General features: G+C 49.2%; 1 protein-coding gene and 1 pseudogene across 3 annotated transcripts in view; one reads left to right on the top strand and one right to left on the bottom strand.

The window, feature by feature from the left end:
* The window catches only part of LOC146200749 (uncharacterized), a 55,430-nt gene extending 29,580 nt beyond the window's left edge, over positions 1 to 25,850 (top strand). For all 3 annotated transcript variants that reach the window (XM_084592971.1, XM_084592972.1, XM_084592970.1), the window contains 4 exons: positions 6,244 to 6,375; positions 9,610 to 9,698; positions 17,537 to 17,620; positions 25,574 to 25,850. In XM_084592971.1, the coding sequence (XP_084449097.1) occupies positions 6,244 to 6,375; positions 9,610 to 9,698; positions 17,537 to 17,620; positions 25,574 to 25,667 (399 nt within the window). In that variant the 3' untranslated portion in view covers positions 25,668 to 25,850. The remainder of the gene's footprint in view (positions 1 to 6,243; positions 6,376 to 9,609; positions 9,699 to 17,536; positions 17,621 to 25,573) is intronic.
* On the bottom strand, positions 18,011 to 20,268 carry LOC146200750 (uncharacterized; annotated as a pseudogene).
* Positions 25,851 to 26,298: the final 448 nt, after the last annotated feature.

The raw sequence follows: 26,298 nt of genomic DNA, 5'->3' as shown, positions 1-26,298 counted from the left end.
TGAGTCAGTCCCTAAGCCGACAACCTTGTTCTGCCAATGTATATGGAGTGTTGGCTCAGCGGAATCTGCCTTATCCAAATAGCACTCAGATCAGTCTGGTTATAGTCTTGACCATATGAAATGGGGAAGCAATAATGGCTATATATGTCAAAAATGTTAAACGACTGTATGGAAACTATTAGGAGCTTTTTAATCACAATGAGAGCGACAGGACGACATACACACGCATACGCATGTGCGCGCGCGCACACAAGATAAACTCAAAGCTTCGAGGCACTGAAGAAAGGGGTACAGATGAGCAAGGTCCTGTAATTCGTGGTCACCGAATGCGCGCAGCTTCATTTCACGTCCTAATTTGAAAATTGGCGGGGAAAGTTGTTCTGGGAAGCCCCTCTCTCTCGCTATAGCACATGACCTCGCTCCGTGAAGACACCTGCTAGGTGCATTGCTATACTCGGGCGACAACGGAAGCTTTGCGCTAAATCGGATGCCTGGATGCCATGTCCAAGTACGAGCCGGGGCGCGCTGGCTTCGGTTATGGTGAGCAGAAAAGGCCTTTGCGGTAGACCATGACATCTATGCCGTTGTATCCTTCCATTTATTTATTTATACAAGTACCTGCAGCGCCCAGGGGCATTATAGCAGGGGGGCAATAACGGTAAAAAATACCTAAAATGAGCATGTTACAATACTGAAAGTATACAGTAAAGCACGTTTGTTTAACATTTGAGCCGGAAATGAAACTACTCCGGTTACTTGACTTCTTGTAGTTAACAAGACGGAAACAATCATCGGCGTTGCTGCAAAGGTCTTTTAGGCAGGAGCGAATAGTTTTAGTTCTCGTTCCACTTAAGAGGATGGTGACCAGTACCAGCACGGTGATCATTGTGCCGAAAGCCTACTTGTGGACGCCGAATTAGAGGGTCTCTCAAATGTTCATTAAGAGGAGAATGGTGAAAACCTACCCTCCTTCTGCTATCATTTGCCTCTCATCGTTTGCCTCTTATCGGCGTTCGTTGCAGTGCTACGTATAATTATAATAGGTTTACAGAAAAAGAAAGGTGCAGTATCTCTCATACTTTCTCCGATAAGTGTGCGTTTGGAAGGTACAGCATCGCTCCTGTCGCGTGGCGTTCCTTGGCGCGCTTTCAAGTGTGGGAATGCAGATGGCAGGAGCGCAAGACAAGAACAAATCTCGCGGAATCTCGCGAAATATGACAGGTCTCGTGCACAGCTCTCGCTCACAGAATTTCGTTACATGAGCATAGAAAAGCTTTCGCCTTAAAAGACATACTTACACTTTGTGGCCAGCTTAAGGACGTTAAAGGGTGTGTGACCCGTCTTCCTACAACGCTTCCTCGCATGTGTCGAGGGCTAGGTTCAGTAGGACATCGACTGCTGAAGCATGGGTGCGGTCCATAAACCGCAGTGTCCTCCGCCTTTAACATTAGGCAACATTTTACCTGAGGTTGAAGGCTTCATGAATAATTTTTTACCTTCGCGATAACGGACGCTATAGTAGGCAGGGACGCTTTGAACGGCAGCATCGTATATTGTAGTACCAGTACTACAGGAATGTCGCACTTGCGCATTTTAGATGGCCGACTACTGTGCCGGAGTTCCTGACTTCTATCCTGACCGCCGGCGGCTGCGTTTCGATTGAGGCGAGGCGCTTCACATGGGCTCCGCGAATTTTGGCTTTTTCGGCAGCCTGTCGATCTTGCTTTCCTGGCTTTTGTGCTCAATCGACGGCACAAGAGAAGAGGACCACGAGGATACCATTTTTTCTGCAAGTGGGACTTTATTTTGCCGTTTTTTGACTTTGTTTGTTCAACGCAGCACGTAGCTGAGTTGAGCTTAACGGCGCTAAGCCTAAAACGGCCGACCGGGCCCACGGTGTCCCTACCGGGGGATCGTTTGCCGCTCGTGGTCGTGCGAAAGCTGCGAATCATGGATATTGTGGAAGGAACCACGATTACACCGGAGGAATTTTCGGAACCAGGACAATGGTTCACGAGCGAAGGAGGAAGGTACGTGCCGCTAGAGAAGAGCGGGCAGAAAACTGCGAAACAGCGAGCCCAGGAAAGGCAAGCACGCAGGAAAATGGCGGCCAAGTCGATTGAGCGTCAGCAGACGCGCATTCCAGATGGCGCCGAGAAAATTGTTCTCCGACCTCGTGGAGGCCTACTTAGGCTTACCAAATATGGAACAGCACATCTCATTGACATCATCAAAATGTCGGCGGGGATCAATCCACGCGAAGAGAAGGAAGATATAATAATTCCAAATATGAAGCAGCACTCCGTTCTGGTCATCACTACAAGTGCGGAGAGGAAGCTGAAGTACGTGAGCGTGAAACATCTCATGTTCGACGGTGAAAAAGTGGAGACTTCCACCTACGTGGCCACCCCCGAGCACTGCGGCAAGGGAGTCATCCACGGGGTTCCGCTCGGATATTCTGTCGAAGAAATTCTATACCGCCTAGATCGCAAGGACAACCCCGAGATTCGAGGCGTCCGCAGGCTGGGCAAAGATTCCAAGTCGATCTTCATTCTCTTCAAGGAGAAAGAAGTGCTAAGATGGATTTATCTCAACGGGACGCCGCACAGGTGCCAGCTGTACCGCAAAAAAATACGAAGTATGCGTCGCCTGTGGCCGACTCGGTCATAGCGATGACGTGTGCCCGGATCCGACGAACGTCAAGTGCTGTGGCTGCGGCCTCGAGAACCCGCCAAGAGAACACAAATGTGAACCAACATGCCAGCTCTGCGGCAAAGGCCATGCACTAGGAGACTCCAAGTGTCGAGAAATTTTCCGCACTCCCTACGAAGTGAAGAAGCGACATTGGGAGATGATGGAACATGCAGCGACGGCTGGTGGGAGAGATCAGAGTCGAAAACGCGAACCGAAAGTAAAAGAAGACTTCAAATTCCGTGAGGACTCTTTCTCGAATATGGAAACGAAACAAGGCAGACCACCGCCGCCGCCCAGAGAACGCTCCGATTCTTGTGCCAGGAGCCAGTCCAGGGAACGCTCAAGCTCAAGGGATACTGCCAACGCATGGAGACGAGGTAGGAGCAAGGAACGTAAGGGCGTGAGTTTTGCGGGCAAGGTCTCCCAGGAAAATAATCACAGGGGTAAACGAGACGAGGAAATTGAGAAATTAAAGCAAATGACCGAAAACTTAACGAGGATAGTCGAATCGCAGCGGTCCGAGATCCAAAACCCGTCGGCTCCAGACTCTGATGGGGTAACGAACAAAATGCTCAGGAATCTAGACAATGACTCCATTAGGTATCTAACAGAGTATATGCAGGTATGTTGGGAAAAAGGCGAGCGCCCACAACAGTGGAAGACGGCAAGCATTATTTTAATACCGAAACCAGGGAAGCCTCCTCAACTGGCAAATTTACGACCAATTTCCTTAACTTCATGCGTGGGGAAATTGATGGAGCACGTCGTCCAGACCAGACTGATGAGTTTCAAGGAGCAGGATGATCTGTGGCCACATGAGATGGTCGGGTTCCGTCCTCACTTGTGTACGCAGGACGTCATGCTCCAAATCAAACATGACATACTAGACTCAAAGTCTAAAGATGCGAAAGCAATTTTGGGGCTCCACCTCACGAAGGCTTTCGACAACGTAAAACATGAGGCGGTCCTGGAAGGGCTGAACAAGATTAATGTAGGTACCAGGACATATCGGTACATCAGGAACTTTCTGACGGGTAGAACGGCCTGCATGAAGTTCCAGACGCTGGAATCCCCCGCAATAGAGCTAGGGAGTAAGGGTACGCCCCAGGGATCAGTGCTGTCCCCCCTACTCTTCAACGTGGCTATGAGGGAACTCCCCGAGCAATTGGCAAAGCTCGAAGGATTAAAGTTTAGTATATATGCGGATGATATCACCCTTTGGGTCAACCGGGGAAGTGATTCGGGCGTCGAAAACCTGCTCCAAGCCGCCACCGACATTGTAGTCGATTACGCGGCAGAGAGAGGCCTAGCGTGCTCGCCGCAGAAATCAGAATTGTTTATATACAATCCGAAGCACTTAAGGTGCAAGGCACCGTCGGAGATCAAAATTAAAATGGCGGGTAACGAGGTACCAATAGTCGAGCAAATCAGAATCTTGGGCTTGATTCTGCAGTCACGCGGACATAATGGCGAGACCATCAAGAGGCTGGAGAATAACGCGATGCAGACCCTGAGCCTAATTAGGCGGGTGGCCAACAGAGGCCGAGGGTTAAAGGAAAAAATTTGATGAAACTGATACAGGCCTACATCTTCAGCCGAGTGAGCTACGCAACGGCGTATCTAGATTTGAAAGCGGTGGAAAAAGAAAAAATTGAGTCTCTAATGAGAAAATGCGTAAAAAGAGCGCTGGGACTGCCCATATGCACATCCACAGAGAGAGTGATGGCTCTAGGGGTACACAACACATGGGCAGAACTGGCGGAAGCGGTGCGAACCTCTCAAATTGAGAGACTTAGCACCACGAAGACAGGAAGAGTCATTTTGACGAAAGTTGGAATAATTCCGGATAGGGGTCCCACGGTCAAGGTGGAGGTAGCTAGAGAAGTCAGACAAAATTTGGTGATTCCCCCGCTGCCAAAAAACATGCACCCGGAATATAACAAAGACAGGAGGAAAAAACGAGCCGAAGCATTAGAAATTAGATTCGGCGAAATTCCGGAACATGAAGTGGCCTATGTAGACGCGGCGGGAGGTGGTGGCAGTTTCACGGTAGCAACGGTCGTCAGCGGCCGGGGCAATCCCGTGACAGCTGCCACTTTGCGCGGGCGGAGCATAGAAATAGCCGAGGAAACTGCGATCGCGTTAGCTTGCGTTGGAACGGAAGCGAAGTTTGTCATCAGTGACAGCAAAACTGCCATACAAAATTTTAGCAAGGGCAGGATCTCGGCCTTAGCAGCCAGAATCCTAGGCCAGAAAAAGTTGGATAGGAAAATTCAAATAATTTGGACTCCTGCGCACGAAGCTGTCCCCGGCAACCAGGCGGCCCACAAGCTGGCTCGAGATCTCTACCGCCGAGCCGCTACAGGGCCACTTGATGACCGAGGAAGCGGAGAGCGCTTGCTAAAATATGGGGAGATCACGCAGCACTACAGATTGGATCGTAGACTGGTACCCCCACCAGACCCGAAATTAAACAGCAGACAAGCAGTGGCGTGGAGGCGACTGCAAACTTATACATATCCGCACCCGGTTATGGTGAACCACATGTTCCCTGAGGCTAAGAGTGACAAGTGCAATCTTTGTGGGGCGAGAGGGACCCTCGACCACATAATATGGGAATGACCGTATTCTCCCAGGAGGACGAACAATATAGGCTGTAGAGACACCCGGGAGACCCTGCTGCGCAGCTCGGACCCTGAGCTCCAGCTCCTACTCGTCCAACTGGCTGAAGAGGCTGCTGGGACCCAAGACCTCCCGACCTGCCTCTGAGGCGGCGGCACCCGCCCCTTGACCTGCGTGTCGGGGGGTGGGTAGATCACCTTATCTGTTGGACATTAAAGTTTAATCCATCCATCCATCGATTGAGGCGAGTTGGAGAGACGTTCGTGTTGTTGTTGTGGTTGTTGTGGCGGTAGGAAAAAAAAATGCGCAGGCCTGCTACTGGCCCTGTAGCTGAGCCACCTCCATTGCCTCGTGCGGACAAAATAGAGAAAGTAGAGAAGAAAAAGAAGAGGGGGAGAAAGAGCGTGCCGCAACAGCCGTCGTCCACCACCTAAGCTGTGGCGGGTGCAATGACGGCCTACAACAGATAAAAATTCGGTGGCTGGATAGCCTTCGCCGCAAGCGGCATTGATCTACCGTCCCAGCCCCTTAGGGTCAGATACAGCCACCCTTCGCTACCTCCGACGTTCGTGTGCTGTGCGATGTAAGTGCATGTTAAAGACTCTCATATGGTGGAAATTACTCCGAAGCCGTCCGCTATTGCTCCTCTTTCTCTCTTTCCGCTTTCATTTCCACCTTCCGCACTTGCCTTACGGCGCGGTGTGCACAGAACAAGCGCGACAGATACTGTTCCTTTCTTGCTGTGAACCAATTATTATTACTAATTTTAGAAATGCCGTAAACGAAATTAGTGCGCGAATTTGTCGATGATAAATGCAACTGTTTTGGCAGAATTGTGGCGTCTTAAGTGTGGTCATCCCGTAAATTTCATCCATTCGCCGTTTGCTTTGATAACCATTGACAGTAGGCGTCGCTGCGCGAACGCAGAGCCGCCGCTTGGGCGTGGCGAACGCGGCGCCTCTTGGCATGGGCTTGCTGACGTCATCGCCGCCACCGGCCTGGCATCCGGCTCCTGTGGACCTGAAAAAAGCCTGCGCCGAGGCTGCCACCTTCTGCGAGGTAGTATTTTAGCAGTGCTTCCTCAAACAGTACACCTTCCGCTAGGATAGTTCGCGCTGTGGGTAAAGGAGCGCGCATGGTAGACCTTTGCAGGGCTTTTTTTTTTTTCCTGTATGGTTTGCGAAGAACAAGATGACACAGCAAGATGGCAAGCCCTTCTAGAGGGCTTATGTTTCCCTCACATGAACGACAATAAGTTTCCCTTGCGGTAGATAAATTTAAGCCTGTTTATAGCGAGCACCTGGTGTACATACGTCTCTTCGTTTATTGTAAAGTGTAGCGCAGTATCCCGCTGAAGATTTCTTACTAAGCATTTTAGAATTCCAGGAGCTAGACAGTTGGAATTCGTAAAACATGGTTATAAATCATGCGCAGTATCTTTTCATTTCCGCATTTGAAGCAGTGACATAATCGCTATATAAAGCCGAGGCGGCTGTCAGGCTGCAGCGAGGGGCATCGAGTGCAATGTCTACAACGTGTACGGCGCCATTGAAGTTAACGCTCAGGAGACGTTGTTTCTGGGCCGCACAAGAGGATGTAGGGAAGGTAAGCAGAAATCAGTTTTCATCAATAATCACGTCATCACCAAGCTTTCCTGCACTTTATCGATGATGTCAGGGAAAGCCTTCAGATCGACCACGGCTTCCACCGGTGATTTTTAACGCAATAGAATTAAAGGGGACCTTACCGCCAAAATTTAGCGTCGGCGGAGCAAAAAATCACGACTATGGCGCTGACAGGTAGTGGTAGCTGGAACGTGGTATAGCCGAGCACTGATTCTTCGAAGGTTTGGGTGATTTGACGAGACCACAGGATATTAAGGGTGTAGGGAGGAGCTGAAAACCCGGTTGGCTCTTTTAAGGTGGGAAGGTCGAATAATAATCAATCTTCCAGTGCACTTGGATGCAGAGTTAGGCGCGATACATCTAGGCCACGCAGGCACGTTCTTGCGGTTTATTTAAAGGGGGCTTTATATTGTTACGTCAATTACGCTGTCGGGTTTGGGGGAGGGGGGCGCAAAATTTCTTGTCATCGTCTACCTGTATACTTCACATATTTGAAATCTTGATCTTGTTAATATCATCAAAATTTCTTTAGCTTTTAAGCGCTGTAGTAACTGCACAGAATCAGAGTAATGGATGCTATTGGCGAGCGTATGAAATGAAATGTATAATATATATCGAGTGGTGTGAAAGGGAATACCAAGCTGACGCGTATCGATATCTACTTCTTGAATGAATACGAAAAGACACCGACAATAACGTGCACGTAGAGGCAAACTATAGTTAAAGAAAGAATGTAGACTAATATTCCTCGCAGATTATCAGCTAATATTTGACTCCTTTCTGTCAGGATATTTTCTTTTATATTACTTCAATTAGTAGTCATGTTTTTTAATGCCCATCTCGAGGTTCGCAACTCATCATCGTTATCAATCTCACTCGACCACATAGGGCAAAAGTTTCTCTCACATCTTTTAACCCGGTCCTCTGCCAGCTGAATACACTTGATGCCAGCAAATATTATAATCTCATCGGACCATCTTAAACCACCCGCTGTTGCACTTGCCTTCCCTTGAAACCAGTCCGTTAACCTTGGCGACCACCGGTTATCTTTCTTGCATTCACATTTCACGCCCTTAGTGCGTCCATTTCTTCTTGACTTCGAAAGAGATGCTGTTAATTCGCGTTGTGTTCCATATTTTTTCAACCAGGCTTTTTCGCTCGCTGTGACTTTTGTGTCGAAATGCAGCTTTAATGCTCACCTTTTATATACTTTTATTTGGTGGATAGTGACAAACTGCCATTTGTGTTCTTCGAATACCCGCCAAACGCGGCCACACCTATTTTTATTCTCTATTTTAGTGACTTCAATACGTTTCTGCAAAGCCCGCTGTAACTACTCCTAATTCAATGTACATATTTTTTAACGTTTCCAGTATTTGGTGCTACCTATCGTGACCAGCTGCTTTATTTTAAAGGTGTTGAACAATATTTTTATTGTCTGCATGTCAATTTTTAGGTGCACCGCTTTGCTTCACCTGCCTAAATCACTAATCAAGCTTTGAAATCTGATCTCCGAACGTTTCACATGGCTGATCACAAGGACAGGGGTTAATTAACAATCCCAGTCTCAGAAGTCCGCACCGCAGCCGAGCTGATCAAACATAGAGTCCCCCTTAGAGGGCTTGGAATGGCCGCTTCACGAAGGATTAATCCTAGGAATGTATTTTGTCGCATCATTTTTCGCTATGCCTTCTTTGTATTGTCTGCCGTTGGTGAGCAGCTGCTTCGGTACTATACTCGGTGATAAACATCGTTCACAGCTTTCAACCGTGAGTTCGCAGGTTGCACCTAAGGATTTAATAATTGGCCAGGAGAATAACAGCTTTAGAATGCTATCCCTGGAATCGGTAATGGAATGTGCTTGAGTCTTAGTGATATGGCGAAACATGAATCACATGTAAACCTAAGAGAGCCGCTGTGGCACTGAGTCATTTGGCAGCAAGAACTAATTGTGCTGTTCTTCGCATCTTTTCTGCTTGCGTGTTTGTTCGCGTCGGGTAAACATGAAGCACCTGCGACATTGAGGCACAGATGTGGCCCTGCGCTCAGAAGGTCCGCCAACGTACCATCCACGGCAGATGACTGGTGCTTGAGCGAGATCTCCTGGTAGTGACATCTGCATTTTTGGCAGCCATTTACATTGTCGGCTGAAGCGGTCCTTAGTGTGAGTCCCCATAATCCAAAACCTGCGAACCGCCCTTAACCAGGTGCGTCAAAATAGCACGAACGAGCTCCTTCATGAGTTGCCTATGACGATGATTTGCACTTGAATAGCGCAAGGAAAGTTTGGCCACAGAGCTTGATTTCTACGCAAAGGAGAGCCCACTGAATATGAAGGGCACTCAACAAAGCATTTAGTTTTGAGTTTGTGATTCATTCAAAACGGCATGGTTGCCATGTTTTTAATGGTGAGGTGGCGTCCAGTGTAGCGTTTCACCTCAGTTAATTCGGGCCCCAAGAGCCCATACAACAACAGCAGGCTAGATGGTTTCAACATCTACCTCCTATACGGCAGTAGGTATTCTACCTCAAACGTCGAAATTGGTGCCCACGTTATTTGCAGCTGGTATGGTCTTTCCCTTCAGCGTTTATGCTCGCTTTAACAAAGAGTGAGCACGTTTTCTGGTGGCCAGGGCTTCTGCCCTAACACACACGATGAATATTCCAGGAGGCCGGCTACAGTATCGAGAGGCTCGGCTTGCGGTACAGCCTCTCCAGGTTTCCTGGTGTCCACACGACTGTCATCGGAATGAGCAGGTAAGTCATCCGAGGGCAGCCGCAAGTATTTCCAACAAGGTGCTGTGTCATGCATCGTTGATCTATTGTTACAATCGGTCTCCAGATAAAGCTACAGTACCCACAATAATGCTTGAACACAGCACAAATACAAAAGCCCTTCGCGTGCGAGCAACAGGCAAAGTTTACTTTTAAATTGAAATCATAATTACATCTGGAACCCTCCGCTTAGGAGTACGCAATTTAGAAAAAAAAAGTGCACTTCTTTCTTACCCTTAGGTTATCTTTGTTAGCGGTATGCCTGTAAAGTGTACAAACGTGAAATATTTGGACATGAATGGGGCATCCAGCTCGAGCGGGACGTAAAGGTGCATATTTGCTAAACGCGGGCAGCAAATTACATTTTATGCATATAATTTTAGAAAAAGCTAGGGCGGAAATTTCACTATACTATTAAAAGACGAACATGAAACTAAAATGAAGTAACCGGAATGTTTGCTCATTGAAGGCGGTCAGCTTGCATGTTGACGTTGATTATATGGCTTCGCTTGAATTTGAAATTGTGCTGTTACCTAGGCACTTCGTTTATTGATTGCTTACAAGTTGCAGACTCATTACGATGACAATATCAACGTCGCTATTTCAGGGAAGCTAACGTGCCAAAGCCAACTGAAAGAATGATCGAAACAGTCTTATTCACGTTCGATATCTATGGCCCAATCTCTGACTCGGAATGTTACAAAAAACGCGTTCGTTTTCGACGTTGATGGCCTTCAATTCCACAATATAATCTTTTGTTTAAAAACAGAAAACAGAATCTGTTTTAACTTAGTTTTCATTAATTATCATTTTTACCGCAGTCAACCGCGCAAACATCTTTTTTTTTTGTCATAAATTGATCAAAAGCTCCGTAACATATACCAGAATTGTGAATTTTAGGGCATTGCTTTTTCCAAAGCACAGGTTCTAAACCTCGAGTGTTTTTTCTTTTACTTCGTGCCGCGTTCTGCGAGTGAGCCCACTTTTAACCTTTCATATAAATTGAAGCTCGTTCAAGAACGCTTATTCAAGCAATCAAGGTAGAAACACGAAGAGATACTTCAATCTCCCATTTGGGAGATAGAAGTAGGGGAGAATCTGATAAGTGATGATTGTGATTAAGAAATAGGCTGCGCAGAATCTGGAGCTCTCTTCTGCAGAGAGCACCTTCGCTTTTATGCGCTGGAACGGGGTGAGGGGGGGGGGGGGGGCGCAGCGTAAATCTGATAAGAGATATAAAAGACGCTGTTGCGGGCGCAGAGATATGAGAGAGACAGAGTTTAGGACCACAAAGGCTGCCGTGGGAAAAGGGAGTGTGTATGGATGAATGCTGTTGCGGAGAAAGAATCAGAAAGAAGAGACATGAAAGAAGAATCTCAAGTTGTTGGAAAAGGACTCTAAAGCGCGCGCTACGATGCCGGGCGCCGCCATAGGCCACGTGAGCGCACCTAATAAACTAATCAGTTCTATGTTTCTCTCCTTCTCAGCGACTGCAGCGCAGAAGCGATATACTCGCTTTGAGGGAGCTAGGCTGAAATAGGGCGGCTACGTCTGGCTATCCTAGCCGAGATGCTGACTGTGGTTGGCCTGAGAACAAAAAGCAAACAGAAAACCCAGCAACCGGGCGGTGCAGCATTAGCCGCAGTTGCGTTCTCGAGGCTCGACGTCGCCATCGACAACGCGCTGCAGCTGCTGCTCGACCGTGAAGTCGATCCCAGGCGTAGCTAGACCGAGGAACAGCGGGTGGTGGAAGCCTAGCAGCAGAGAGAGCGGCGACTGCGACAAAGCGTACAGGGCGCACTTACAATTTTCGAAACGAACCTCTTGAGAAGCGCCGTTTTCCTTCCATCCATCGCAAAGATAAGAGTAGCCGCGCAGTACGTGGGAGACAGCGGAGAAGACTCGGGATGAAATTGTCTTCTGCGGCTGATGCACAAGCTCAGTAACCGCGGTCGCCGTAGTTTACTGCGCATTGCCCTTTTTAGACAGCTTTCCACCGTTCTTGGTTACTGCAACCAATGGAACCTTCACTGCGCTGATCGCCGTAATCAGCAGAGCCAAGCTATATTTTAGTAGTGCTGTACGGCAGCTAGGTAAGAGCATGAGCAAGCGTCGTCCCGGGGCATCTATGCAAAGCGCTGCCTACGTCACTACGCTTCCTCCAAGCTACCCGTCCCAGTCCAGCCAACGCATTCTCCATGCCGCCAGCGTTAGAAATGCGTGCTAAAATCTATTGTCCCAAATGAAAGCCGTGTTATAAAGGAATATAAAAAATAAATATGTTGAAGATCGATCGCTAACGTGTACCAAGTAGCTGGCATTATTCTCACTGTGATACACGTTTCTGGTCACCGACATGGAGCAGCTGCGACAGACGAGGCGTGGTTATTCGTTTTTTTTTGTGTGTGTGTTCCAGCTCAGTCTCAAAGGCGTCGTTGAAATCAATCATATTACGCGAGAGCACGTAAAGCCGTCAGTATACCTCGGTTTCGGCTTGAGTGTCGTCAGAAGGAAGTGCCGGGAACGTTGTAGGAACATTGTCGGGAGTTGGCGTGGAGGCCTGTAGCTGAGGGGGTGTCCTTTCCGCTTACGATGCTGTTCAGGTCTCCACCGAGAACTGTGACAGATATTGCGCCTTTATTTCCTGTAAAACAGTTTGCAAAGGCGCTATCAGACGTGGTCATGAGGCGAAGGTTGAAAGTCCCCCTATTTTAAAAGTGAAAACTTTACTGCTCCCATCCGTAGCTTCTTCGCCGTGTGCTCTTGAAACCCTGAATCTTATACCGTGGAGGAATCACGTGAAAGCTATGATGTCACTCAGCTGCCGCCACCGTTAACGAGCGCTCGCCTTTTCCTAGTCACGTGACAGTCATGACGTCATTCGACCGCAGCTACACCTGAGCCGTGCGCTCGCTCTGTCGATAGCCTCCACTGCCTCTCAGTCAGTACCAAAGCATTGCAACAGCTGTCTCCAATTTAAGGGAAGCAGTCGTCATAGACGATCCAGGTGAGACGACTCGTCAGCTGTCTTTGGTTCAGCAGTGGGAAGACAGCAGGCCGAATCCGCTGATCCAGTTGGCGTAACTAGCAGAGAGGCTGCCGCACTCAGACGAAGACAGACGGGTCGAGTGAAACGTGCCGCTTTTGCTTTAGTTACTTATAGCCAGGTTAAACATTTGCCTATTTTTTATTTTGTTCAGACACATTGTGGTTAACAGTAACGCAATGCCGTGAGTGGGCCGCTATGTCGCTGAACAATTGCAGAGTTCTGTGAGAAGTTGTCTCGATGCGAAACATCATGAGCCTAACTAGCCTAGCAAAATCAGGAAGCAGCACCTGTCAGTGCGCCGTCTTCCTCCGCTCTCGCGATAAGATGGTGGCATTTCTATGGTGCTGCTTCACTAGGCTAGTCAACTCCGAGTCTCGCGTGTGCTCTGTCGTTAGAAAAACATATAAAGCCCCGCTTTAACCAAGCCGTATGAACGTGCCTTAGTGGCCTATAGGGGTAACCTGAATGCAAGGGTTCTGGCAGGCTGAGTCTGACATACCTGTCCCATGTGAAACGAGAGACCCAAGTTGGCAGCTCTTGCCACGGGACCACGGTCATGGACGCGGACACTGCACACAGCGACGAGCGGTTAGACCTGGCGTAGTATTGCTTTTGCAATAAAAGCCACTGCTGCGCACGCGCAATCCACGTGACACCACAGGAGAGGCGCAGGTGGTCGGAGCCGCCGCTGCCGCCGCAACCGCAGCCGCGACTCCACCGGTTGACCTTTAGCTGGTGCTGGGCGCTTTCACCGAGCTGCGTTTATGTCTATACAGAAGTGTAACGGGAATGATGATGTGCAATCAGAATGAAGTTTAATCTTATTTGATGTACGGCTGTAATCAATGTTTCACCGTGATGATAAGCCATGAAATATCTATAACGTGCAACCGTGAACAACAAGGTAAGCCACAACTATGCCAAGGAACCACAAGCTAAGCCATGGCATCGCCGAAGCTTTTCGCTTGTGGTATCCAGGCTTAACTAAGCTAAGCCACCACCAATCTTTTTCTTTCATGTACCACTTAACACACCTTGCGAAATCCAAGGTGAGGACCGCTGCAACGGGCTTGGCGTGGAGAGGTCATGAGTGCTGCTCCTTCCACCGTGAAATGCAGTATGCGGCATGACAGTAACACCTGTCTGGTTTGACATACGTGGCGGACACTGGTCTTTTGATGCGAAGCGCCTGGGCCGTGTAACGAGAACAGCGGCTTCTACCTCTAATATGATTACCGCACCAACACCGATTTTTGATTTGCAGATGACGATAAGCGAATCAGTCATTCACGCGATCTTTCATCATGCTACGTTCACCAGCATCATGGGCCTTGTCAACACCAACAAGAATACTCGTAGCGTTCGCCAAGCGCGAACCTCGCGGGGTGAAAGTTAGACGCCATGTGATACCAGGTTTGTCGTCCTGTGACTTAAGTCTAGGTGCGGTTCGATCCCTTATTCAACTCGAGGGAAGCGTGAATGCATTCACCGCGGTATAGTTCGGCGCAGAAAACGTATCGGCCAACTTAAAGTTTTCAGCATTGGCATCGGCTGCACTTCCGCTGCCGCCTTTTGCTCCCAAAATATCTTATTTTATTTGTCCTTTTGATTTCACTGTCCCTAGATGACAATCATATGAAACTAGCTTTGCCAATGGGCGCAGTCAGAACGAGGCAAATAACGCGCCGCACTATACAAAAATTAAATCACATTTCGCCGTCAAGAGCCGATGTAAGCATGAAATGAACAGAATAAGGGCGTACCGTACGTGCTGCTCCAAGGCGTCTCGTTTCGGGCTAAGTTAAGTTAAATTGGTTCACAGGAAGGGAAAGGCGCAGTAACTGTCACACTTGCTCTGTGGACACCCGAACCGCGCCGTAAGGGAAGGGAGGAAGGTGGGAATGAAAGTGGAAAGAGAGAAAGAGGAGCCGTAGTGGAGGGCTACGGAGTAATTTCGACCACCTGGGGTCTTTAACGTGCGCTGACATCGCACAGCACACGGACGCCACTTCGTTTCGCCTCCATCGAAACGCAGCCGCATGGATCATTTCCTGTGCTGTGTCTGCCTGCGTTTTAGGCGTTCACCTAGAATTGATAATATTTTGCGGCTCTTCTGCCTTGGGAAAGTTTTTTTTGGGCACGCCGTCGTCTTGATGGCTTTCGTACAGTGGTCGTTCACTGAGGAGAAACAATGCGGGTGCGACGACGCATTGAAAATGACGCGCAGCCGCGTTATTGTAGACGATTCTAGAATTGCAGCTTTGTGAGACATGTAATAAAACTCTCCGAGATACTGCTCGCACGGTACTTTTCCTGTATACCCGTCCACTTCATATTGGCGACTGCGGCGTCGTACTGCTGAAGCAAGTCGGCACCAACGCCAAGGCGTTGAACCACGCGGTCCTGTAGAGCGATCGCCACCGAACGAGTGCCACCGAGGCTAACATCCAAGGTCTTCTACGAAAGTGTGACTTCATACCTCTTTGTCTCGTCTTTTTGCGCACGTATGCATTACTGTCCATCATGGTTCACCAACTCGCCCAATCAGCCGTTCTTCTACAGTTCATACCGCATGTTTCGCAGCTGGATGTTCTCGGGAAAACTCTTTAAAACTACGCGGTCTTAGCAAGTGCTCGTTGTAGGGTCACATATATGCCAATGCTGTCCAGCTCACACAAACGGTGAAATGTATTCGAAACTCCTGCCTCGAGAGAGCTCGCTTGAAGCACGCAGATTGTGCGAACTTGGGATAAATTGCTTCCATTACATGAAACAAGGCCTTGCAAAGTCCTACCAAGTCTTGTATTGATAGCTGCGAGGCTATTTGGAGGATCGATGGGACACACTTCATTTAAAACGAATTTGGAAAGTCGGTCTGCCCCGATAAGCAAATCGATTTCTTTGTTGTCAATCAGGCCTTGAAAACCCATCGCGTCAGCAAGATATTTCTTACCACCAGCCAACAGTTTAACAAACACGTGTGCACTAGGAACTTAGGCCAGTGCGTCGCAAATAAACGGAGCTTCTACGGTCTCGACTTCGTGTTTGATGTTGTCTTACTGGCTCCGCTGATGTAGGCGCACCAGATTGAGCTTGCGTGTCGGTGATTCCGTAGCCGTCCCGAACGTTCTGATGACCAAATCGATAGTCTTCACGGGCCTTAGCCTTAATTTACGTGAGACGTTGGTTCTATTGAAAGTCCGTTAGCTAGCGTTGTCAAAAATGCTTCTGATGTACTTGGAGTGGCTCTCTTTGATCAACCACGCTCTAAACGTCTACAACAGTAATTGTGTCTGCACGTGATTTGTTGCACCATTAGCCGCGGCATGCAAGTTGACGTCGTTTTCAGTGGTAGCTGCTTGTCGTGAAGAATCAGTATAATTGCAGATTGAAGTCGCATGACTCCCTTCGCACTGCAAACAGCGAATATTACGACGACAGCCTTTCGACCAATGCCCTGGATTCGTGCATAAAACAACGGCTGCTCCGCTCTTGTGGACTCATGTCGAAAGTGGAAGATTGCGTTCTGTGCGACGTCGAATGGCAGTCGAGTTCAGTACTTGACTAGTTACGAAGGCATCTGCGAGCAGCACAATATCATTGCTTCGCAAACCTCCTTGCTTATTGGAAATGCGGCGAACCATCCGGTCCACCTGGTCACCAATTTTCAAAAGTTTGGCAAAAGTTGTCTATCTTGCGATGTTGATTAATGAAGAGATGAAGAGATTGATTAAAATTGTAAAGTCAATACAACTCTTGCACTGCCCAACCACTCCTTGACGTGACGAAAGAAAGCGATTCTGTGGGTAGTCGTGAAAAGGTTTTAATGCTTTGAAAGAGAGTTTGGACGTCTTAAGACCCCGCTACATGGTCGGTGTCCTTTTGGGCCCCCAGTGTGGCGCAGCTGGATAGGGCAGTCTCTGATGCTTGCTGTTAGAAGCGGCGGGCCGCGTCGCTTCACGATCTCACCGCTGAACCCAGTGTTGGATGTTGAGAGCCAATGCCGCTTGCACCATCCTCTGCCAAGACGACGTCCTATTAAAATGGAGAGAGAGAGAGAAACAACTTCATTTGCCCTAGATGTCGTGAATTAGTAAGCGATAACATCACGGTCACGATTCTAATCCGCGTATTCCGCGGCTTCGAGTCGAGCTGACGAATGTTGGCTTTATACAATAGTTACAGCCATGGTGCAGGATAGAAAACATCTGCACGGGGGCGGAAAGCTTCTGGCTAAACGCGACTGTCATCGTACAGCTCCGGCCAGGGAGAAGCCGCCACGGCACTCCGGTCGAGGAGCACAACACACGATGCACTCTCACGACGAATGCCAGAAACCCTTGGCATTCGAACTGTCCAATGCGGACGCAGTAGTTGGCGGCAGGCCAAGAGGACCTATAGCGAGTGCCCTGGTCTCCCGTCGCAGACCTATCGCAGCGCGAGTGGGACAGAAGGGCGTACTTCCATTGCGCCGGCGGTCGCTGAGGCGCCAGGATATCTGGCTGGCTTGTCCGGGCGCGCCCGATGCTGAGGCTGTAGTGTACTAGCTGAAGCTTCTCAATGCGCTGGTGCCATGCGGAGCAGCACCAGGGCTTCTAAATGGACGTCCGCAGCTCGCCTGCACCCGCTGAACGCAAGTCGTCGCCCGCTGCAGGAGCCGCGCGAATCGCGCACGATCCTAACATTGCGCACCACATGCTCCGCGCATGGACGCGAACTTGTTAACAGAAAAGCGTATTTTCACTTTGATTGGCCTGTCTTTTGATTTCAGTATGGACGTGCTGCTGAAGAACATTTCATGTGCTGGTCCTGTCACCAAAGATGAGGACGACTTCGCCCAGCTTGTCAGAGAAAGGTGAGGCGATCATCCTTTCATACTCATTCACTTTTTTCGCCTCATTTCTTGTTCTCAGCTCGGGTGCTGCTCGCTAAAAAAGTACAACTGGCGTCATCATGTGCTCAAACGATGGTGTCTTAAGTTCCGCTTTGCGCGCTGCGATTTGAGCAGGTAGACCCCAGCGAAACGAGAAAAGCTGTGAATTGAGTAAAAAGAGGAAAATAGAAAAGCGCCATCAACCCTCAATACAATACATATTTATCAGCATCATAAAAGAACGCTAGTATATCTGGTGAAACGATTTAAATTTGTGAGATTGTATTTTTAGTTGGTCATTTTTATTCGTGCCGCATTTGACCTGGTCGTAGAGAGTACTACTAGTAGTAGTAGTAGCAGAAGACTTTATTGAGGGGCAACACTTAGGCGCCTAATACATTGACGGCCTGCTGGACGAGCAGGCGCTGTTCTTCTTTATCCTCAGCACCAATCCAGTCCACCCAGGTCCAGATAGCATGGGAGGAGGTGGGAAAGAATCCCAATTGCAAGGCATCCGGACATGAAAATAGGCAGTGTAAAAGGTTGGCAGAAGTGGAAGGGCAGTTTGGGCACGATGGATCACGACGGAACTTGTAGAGATATAGCCTTGCAGGGGTTATGAGTGTATTAAACTGTATTTGTCGAAGGATATGAGCCTTCCGAAGGGAGGGATTAGGATGAGCGTCATAGTAGAGCTTGCGGTCTAAGCGAGCAGCATTGTAATATTCGCTGATGTCGGCGCGAAGAGACAGTCTCGACCCGCCCTCCAAGGATCTTGGCCAGGGAATGAACGGTGCTCGGTTACGAGTTTCACGGTCGAGCTGGTTCGCAAGCTCATTGCCGTCAATCCCCGAGTGTCCAAGGATCCATCGGGGAAGACGGGGCAGGGCTGCAGCGCAACAAGTGCAGCCTTGAGCTCCGTGGACAGATGGTGTGTTACTTTTAGATTGAATGGCACGGATAGCAGCCTGGTTGTCAGTGTATATAATATACTGAGGCACAGGTGGGAGAGAATGAAAACATTGAATGGCATGAAGGATGGAGAGGGCTTCATGCGAGAGAATATCCGGAGGGTGCAGAAAGGGGTGGCTAGTGTGTGTGGCAGGGATAGATAGACAAGGATGAAAGAGGACCTGGCTTCCGGACCCATGAGGAGCCACATAAGAGGAATCTGTGTAAGCGACTCCATGGATATTGAAGGGCGGACTATGATGAGAGGCAGCAGCATGTCGGCGGCCAGCATGCAGGAACGGCGACGTATTGGCTGGAAGAGGAATTGTACAGAGGGTAGTGGCTTCTAGAGGGGAAGGAGTTGGCAGAGGGACTGACTGGATGGGGGAAATGTTAGCCTGGTTGAGAAGCCAGCGTCCATGAACTGTGCCGGAGAGGCGAGCTGTCTGTCGGTCACGGTGAAGGGTTATGATTGCGAAGAGTATGAAAAAGTCTGGTGGCATGAAGCTTATATATATATTGACAATCTACAATGCACCCTGGCCAATCCCCCGCCGTGGGTATGTGCCATTTTGTCTGAGGTCATCGTCATCATCGGTGGCAGTGTTTATGAGAAGACAAAGAGCAGCTTTATAAAGGCAGTGAAGAGCTGTCGCAAGTGTGTCTAGTTGGCTTTGGGTGAATGAACAATATGGTATAAAGTAAAGGAATTTGTTGAGAGCCAGCGTGCGAGGTAGTCGACAGGCGTGAGCTTCCCTTAGGTCAGAGGACCGTCTCACAACCCGGCGAAGTAAATGGGTGACAAACTGACAGGTAGCAACAGCCACATGGAGAGCCCGGATATTTTTGGCGGCATGCAGAGGCATGCAAAGAACGCGACATTGAGAAACTTTGGCGATTGGGGAGCTGCCCAAGGTAAGAGAGATCAGTTAGTTGGGAGCTGGTTGATAAGCAGAGTGGGTCAAAAGTAGGAGTTCGACTCCTCGGGCGCGGGAGACAGGCCTGCATGGTCAAGAAATCAAGAAATGATATCCAATCTCTGCTGAATGGTGTCTTGAACGTGACCAGGAGATCCGCGCGAGCACTACAGTGTGATGTAGGTGTAAAAAAAAGTGCTGAAAATCGGGAATTGACGATAACGGAACCGCGAGAGGAGTCATGGCGACATTAAAAAGGGTTGGTGAAAGAACGGCACCCTGCGGTGTACCGCGGGTGAGACGGTGGGGTGTAGAAGTGAAGTTCAGGGCTCGGAAACCGGCCTCGCGATTAGAAAGAAAAGCTCGAATGTAGTTATACATGCGGGAGCCGCAGTCGGTGCTGGAAAGGCAGGTAAGGATATGGTCATGGGAGACGCGATCGAATGCCTTGCGGACATCGACTGTGACCAGGGCGTGAAGCTGAGAGCTACCTCAGGTGAAGAATGTATGCTGAAGTATGAGAAAAAGGTCCTGTGCAGATACGCGGGAACGAAAACCAATGAAGGAGTGAGGGAGCGAGTTCGAAGCCTCCAAATGCTGACTAAGCCTAGTGAGAGCCATTCTTTCAATCGTCTTGCCGACACAGGAGGTGAGAGAAATGGGCCGGAGATTTGAAAAGGCTGGAGGCTTACCAGGTTTAGGAATGAGAGAAATAAGTAGGAAGTCCAGGACGATGGCAGAGAGCCTTCTTCCCAGGCGGTGTTATAGAGGTGGAGAAGGTGCTCTTTGGCGGTACCGGGAAGATTGCGAAGAGCGGAGTAAGTGATTCCATCTTCACCGGGAGCCGACTGAGTGGCGTTAGCAAGAAGTGCAGTTTCAAGCACGCGCAGTATAAAGGGGGCATCAAGGTCATTGCCTGCACAGCCTGCACATTAAAGGTAAAAAGGGGACAAGGGTGGTTGGAGATAAAGATCTGCAAGGGTTGCGAAAACCTCACCCGGCTACTTTGTGGCTAGGCTGTAGCAAGTCAGGGCAGGGGCGGGGTTGGCACCAAGCAGGATTCGAAAAGGAGTCCAGGTTGATTTCTTATGGAGCGCCGTGTCAAGATTGTTGCATAGGGTATTCCAACGAGAATCCTCAAGCGTAGCACAATATGTTACGATATCGTCTCGCAAATTTGAAAGGGTGGTCTGCAGTTGGATGCTGCGGGTTGGCAGTCTGGCTGTTCGGAGAAGCGTTTAGGACGCTTTCATAGTATGATGAGATGGGGGTCAGGGTCAGAAGTGGGATATGCTGCGGTCTCCGTGCGAGTAGAGGATGAAGCCGCTTGGAGAAGGGCATTAGTCCACTCCTCATAGGACGTGAAGGAGGCAGAGGAGAGGAGACAGCAAAAGGCCTGCCAGTCAGTATGTCGAATGCGCTGCTTGCGGGTGGGTATCCGGAGACGGAGACGAAAATAATATAGTAGTCACTGAGAAGGGTATCGGCAGTGGCTGACCACTGAGGTGATATAGGACCAGAACAGTAAGGTAGGTGAAGGGTTGTGTGGCGCTGGGAGTATGTGCCCGCCCTAGTGGGTACTCCGGGGGTGTTGAGGAGAGTGAGGTGAGCTTGCTTGGTCATTGAGTGGAGTAGACGGCCGGCACGAAAGGTCCACAGATAATCCCATAGTATGTGCGGGGCGTTAAAATTGCCGCAGAGAAGAATAGCCGTATGAGAGGGCAATGTGTCAAGAAATTTAATTAGGGCCGTGAAATATGTGGTATCAGTGGGGGGGGGGTGTAGAAGGACAACAGTGCCCGGCTGAGGTGAGCCTGAGGAATAAAGTAGAGGGGGCCCACCAGGTAGGATTAGAGCGTTGAAGTAATTTCGAGGGCTGCTACCGAGAGGTCACGGCGAACGTAGATAGAAGATAGGGGGTTAGTAGCTATAGAGTGAAATGCCCGATAGCCGGGGACGTTAGCGGAGCAGCGAGTTTTCTGGAGGAAAAGAAAGTGGGGCAGAGAGGGGAGTGTAAGACGATACTGGTGTAATGGAGTGCTGTTAGTATTGAGATTGCGACAGTTCCACTGAATTATATTGAGGTCCTCTAGGTTGACGGCTAACTAATTTGATTGCGCTGTGGTAAGCCATCGCGTTTCTTTGGGGGAGAGAATTCGTGATGGATTGCAGTGAAGTCTGAAAGGTGTTGGATCAAATTAAGGATGCGTTCGAACTGAACGTTGACGTGAGTATTGAGGCCATAGAATTGGCATCAGTTTGGGTGATAGCCTCCTCATGCTGTTGGAGGTGGCGCTCAAGGTCAGACTGGTATCGTCGACAGTCAACGACGACATTCTCTATGATTGAGAATTTGGAATCGATTGTAGTGAGTAGCTGATCCATGCGAGCCTCAACAGCATCTAGGCGGCGATGGATGCTGTTGAGATCTTGTTCAAGGGGGCGAATGGCCACTTCCAAACTAGCTACATGGAGCTCGAGGGTATGAAAGCGCTCTTCAATAAAGGACAGAGAACGGGGCGAGTGGGAAACGAGTCACTGTGAAGATGATTGGAGAGAGTAACGAGGCTTGGGAATAGGACGCGTCGGAGATTGACGAGATGGAGAGCACCCGAGCTGAAGCTGGGAAGGTGCCTGTGCTACTGCTGCGTAGGAACCGGGAGGGGAATAGAACGCGTGCTCTGCGAGAGGAGGATAGCCATAGTTTATAGGGGGCTGCGGTGGAGCCGGCTTAGTGGCCTGGCGAAGGTTGACACGCTGCTGGTGGGCGTTCATGGCACACTCCTAGTTTTTCTTCTTATAGTAGGGGCAAATAGGGGCGAAAGTAGCATGCTCATTTGTCTGGCAGTGCCGGCACCAGGGCTGCGTGCACTTATGGAGAGAGGGCGGCGGGGAGATGGGCGAAGTGCACTTGGGGCAGTTAACAGTGGCACTAGAGCACTGATGTGCGCGGTGGCCAATCTTGAGACAGCGTGTACATGCAGGAACGCGGGGTTCGTGAGGGCGGCATCGAAATGCTGCACGACGAAAGTAAACAGGGGGGGGGGGGATGAAAGTACCAGCAAATGCAATTGGTACTGTTTCGGTGGAGCCCATCATGCGCGTGGTTAGGATATCGGCTAAGTCCCTAGTGAGATCGGCGGTCGAAAGGCCGCGTTCGACACCATGAATAACACCGAGGCAAGAAAACGAAGGCTTGACAGGGTAGGGACGGACTTTTTCGAGCTTACCGGAGAGGTTGATGTGGGTGATATGCAATAGAAGGTTGGCGGGGAGGTCAGAGTGCGTTTTCAGAAAACCCAGGTTCAGCACTGGCTTGGTCTCGAGGGTAAGGTCGTTACTGGAGAGTTCAGAGAGGTTGGCAGCATCGATTATAGTTTTAAGCAGTTTGTAGGGCCGTGTGCGGGGAGAAAGGGTGCCAGGCGGTAGCTAGATTCCGACCAATATTACGTCCAGGCGAGATCTGGCAGGTTTCAGGACCTTGCGAGTGGCACCGACTGTTTCCCAGCTGTCACTTGGGGATGGAGTGAAGTCCATGGTATCTTTCCGCTTGGTGGCGCTATCCACACGCCGCGGCTTCTTTACGGGTTCCGTTCTTTCAGCTCCTACCACTTAACGACATACTCCGTCTGCTTCGAGACTCGCATCGAGCGATCTCTAGTGTTCCAAGGAACCTGGTGATACCATCTTTACTAAAGTCAGGCCTTCGACCATCTAGCCAGGACTTCTAAGAAGACTGAAGCGGCGCCACGTCGCGCTAAGCCTACAGGAACGCAGACTGCCCACATGCCTGACCGCACCCTGCATCAGCCGAAGGGGGCTGCTGCACCCATAGAGTTCCTTACACTAACTAGAGGGAAAGCTGAGGGCGCTGCACTTCAGCCACCATGGGCGCGCTAAGAATCATGGGCCGGTGTGCTACTTGTTGCGGGACAGTCGGTTTTTCTCGGGTACGTGGAGTGGCGTTACTGCGATGTTCCTTTTTCGTCATCATCATCATTTGAAGGTGCGTACATAGACCGCGAAAGCCATAGTAGCGAAGGCTCAAAAGCAGACGTCGCCAATAAATGGTTTTTGTTTCCCGAAATGCCACTAAAAACTTCCTGAAGTGATTGCGCAACCATAAATATTTTTATAACGTTTTTTTATTTCAAAGTTAAGCCTATTAAGTGCGAAATATTGGTATTTGTGCTGCTCAAAACTAAGCCAGTAGGAGAAAGAGCCATCGCTTATATTGGATGAATATCACACTGACATGCTGTTTCTCTCTCTTTACAATTTATAGTTACAATATTCAATCTTAGGGCATTATTTACGGTAGAACAACGTTTATCTTCGCATTAGTTTTGGTCAAAAGTTGTAGTTCTGCACTCGGTAGCTCACCGGCCCATGATGCTTTGAGCGCCCATGGTGGCTGAACTGGCCGTCTGGAAACTCCATGTAAACGCCCATAGACGGCAGCACAGCTTTCCCTCTAGGTAAGAGTAAGAAACTCTATGGCTGCACCCGCATCATCGCCGCTGCACCTCGCCCATGAATCCCAGACGCGTACCCCCGAGCCCGCATCTCAAGACATGCCTGACCGTACCCTGCACCAGCCGCAAGGGGCTGCTGCACACGCCGTATCACCACCGACCCTCGTCCATACATCTCAGACGCGCACCCGCGAGCCAGCGTCTCAATTGCCTCCGCCGCCGCCTCCTCACGGCCCCCCGCCAGCTGCGTCGTCTGCATCAGACTCGCCTCCTCTCTAAGAAGTGATGGCAGGCATCTCTTCTGACCCGCTGGATCTCACGGCTGCTGCACTCCACCCGTAGAGAGTAGATGTAAGCATGGAATGTGTGGAAAGAAAGAAGTACCATGTTCAAAAGCGTCTCATGTTCTCGGCACGTGTCTTTTGGAAGGCGTATTTGAGGTGTTCAGCGCGAACAAAGTGCTATTTCGCAACTGCGATGTGGGCAGATATCTATACTTTTACAATAAAAAAATAGCGCTTGTATTGCCCACTTTTATTCTTCTGTCCTTAGTCCCTTCGCGCTGAGTATTCGGCTTTCATCGATTAAATAAATGCGTTTTCAATATTTGTTAATGAACAGAGTTGTGTTCTCGGGCCAGTTCGAGCCGATCTTGCTTAGGTTGGCGGCATCAATTTAGTGAAACTCACCAGAAAATTGCTGCACATGCGTTTGCGTCATTTGAGGATTTTTCGCTGTTTTTCTAATGAACAGGTTGCTAATTTTACTGGACGGTTATGCGGAGGAATTTACGCTTGGTGAGCAGCGCCGCCAGCGTCACAGTAACTCGTGAGTGAAGGCTATAGCGTTCTGCATGCTGGTGAATGAGCTTGCTACTATCCAGATGAGCGTATGCGATTGGGTTAGTTGGGCTACTTGTTTAGTGAGATGCTTGATGGCTGAAGAGCGGGCACTGTTTTTAGGAGGTAGGGCGCATCTGTTACTTTCTGTGTTGTGTGACCATCGTGATGCCTGATAGTAACGTTACGTTAGCTCCATTCCAGTGTTTCCAGAGGCATGATTACCTGTCTACCATTGTGCCATAGAAAGGAAAAAGAAGCCCCTGCCATAAACGAGGAGGGGTCGAGCAGTGATGCAATGAAATAAAGAAATGCAGCAATTATTTTTGTTTTCTAGAAACTGTTTCCTAATTACTTGTGCCACTTCTTGAAGTGACTGATTTGAAAACTAGAAAAGAGTTGCTGCTATGAGAAATGTCCGTTTTAGTATTTATCGTCGCAGACGCAAATATGGATGTAACTGTGCACAATAGCTACGGTTTGCTTCCCTCTGTAACAATTGCTTCCTTAAAGCCACCGGCTACTGTACTGAATAGTTGCATTGCATGTGCCGCTCAGGTGGCTGTTCTTTTTTGTATAGTTTTCGACGTTGATATTGTTTTCTTGAGTTTGTTCTCTGAAAACGTTGTTTCCGTCTTACCTTAAGTTGGCGATCGCAGTTCCCTAGGTTCTGCTTGCCTTGTCCTTCATCTACCGGTGCCACGTGTGTCCGTCACCCCCATTTCTTCGTTGCATGTCTTGCATCTCTTGCAGGTATTTCGGCAGTCCAACTAGCAGCCACTGGGAAGGCGTGGAGATTGAGAAGATCCGACAGAAGCTGGCTCGCAGGCGCTCTCATCTCACCTGAGGGAGCCAGGATTCCACTAGTTCTGTTCCTAGACAGTGACTTCATATTTCTCCACCCGCTTGGTAGTTCTCAACAGCGGAATTCGATATAATGAAAAAAAAAAAAAGCCGCACATGTGCGGAATGATGTGTTTTATTATGTGCTACAATTGTAGATCATCAATTAAAAGTTATTTATGCAACACGCGAGAGAGTTACTGATCAGTCAATTGAGTGTCCCACATCTTGGTTATTTCAGTGTCGTGGTCAGGATCTGGGAACACTACATGCCCCAAGGACTCTTCACTGCCTTTCGTAAACTGTAGTTTTTTAAGGTCCTTCATCTATACTTTGCTTTTCTGCATATTAATCGTCATGCTTACCATTTTTGCATGCTTATCATGGTTCTCTATCATGCTTAGGGATTTAAGGAGGGTTGAAATCTGGGTCAGTTGGTGCATAGTCAGAGAATAAAAACCAGCCCAGGGACGAGGACGTTCCAGCTTCCGTGTGTACATCGTCTTTCTTCGTCCTCGTCTCTTGGCTGGTTTTTATTCTCTGATTAGGGATTCGTTTTTTGAGTAATTTATCTAGGCAGCATCATTAGCGGGTCGCAGATTACTGAAGTACTGCGCATTAACGTGTAACTGGAA

The sequence above is a fragment of the Amblyomma maculatum genome, chromosome 2 (assembly GCF_055883805.1).
Source record: "Amblyomma maculatum isolate TAMU_Amacu chromosome 2, ASM5588380v1, whole genome shotgun sequence".
NCBI classification, from domain to species: Eukaryota; Metazoa; Arthropoda; class Arachnida; order Ixodida; family Ixodidae; genus Amblyomma; species Amblyomma maculatum.
Note: the sequence above shows the minus strand (reverse complement) of the source record. Positions and strands in the feature narration are given on the sequence as shown.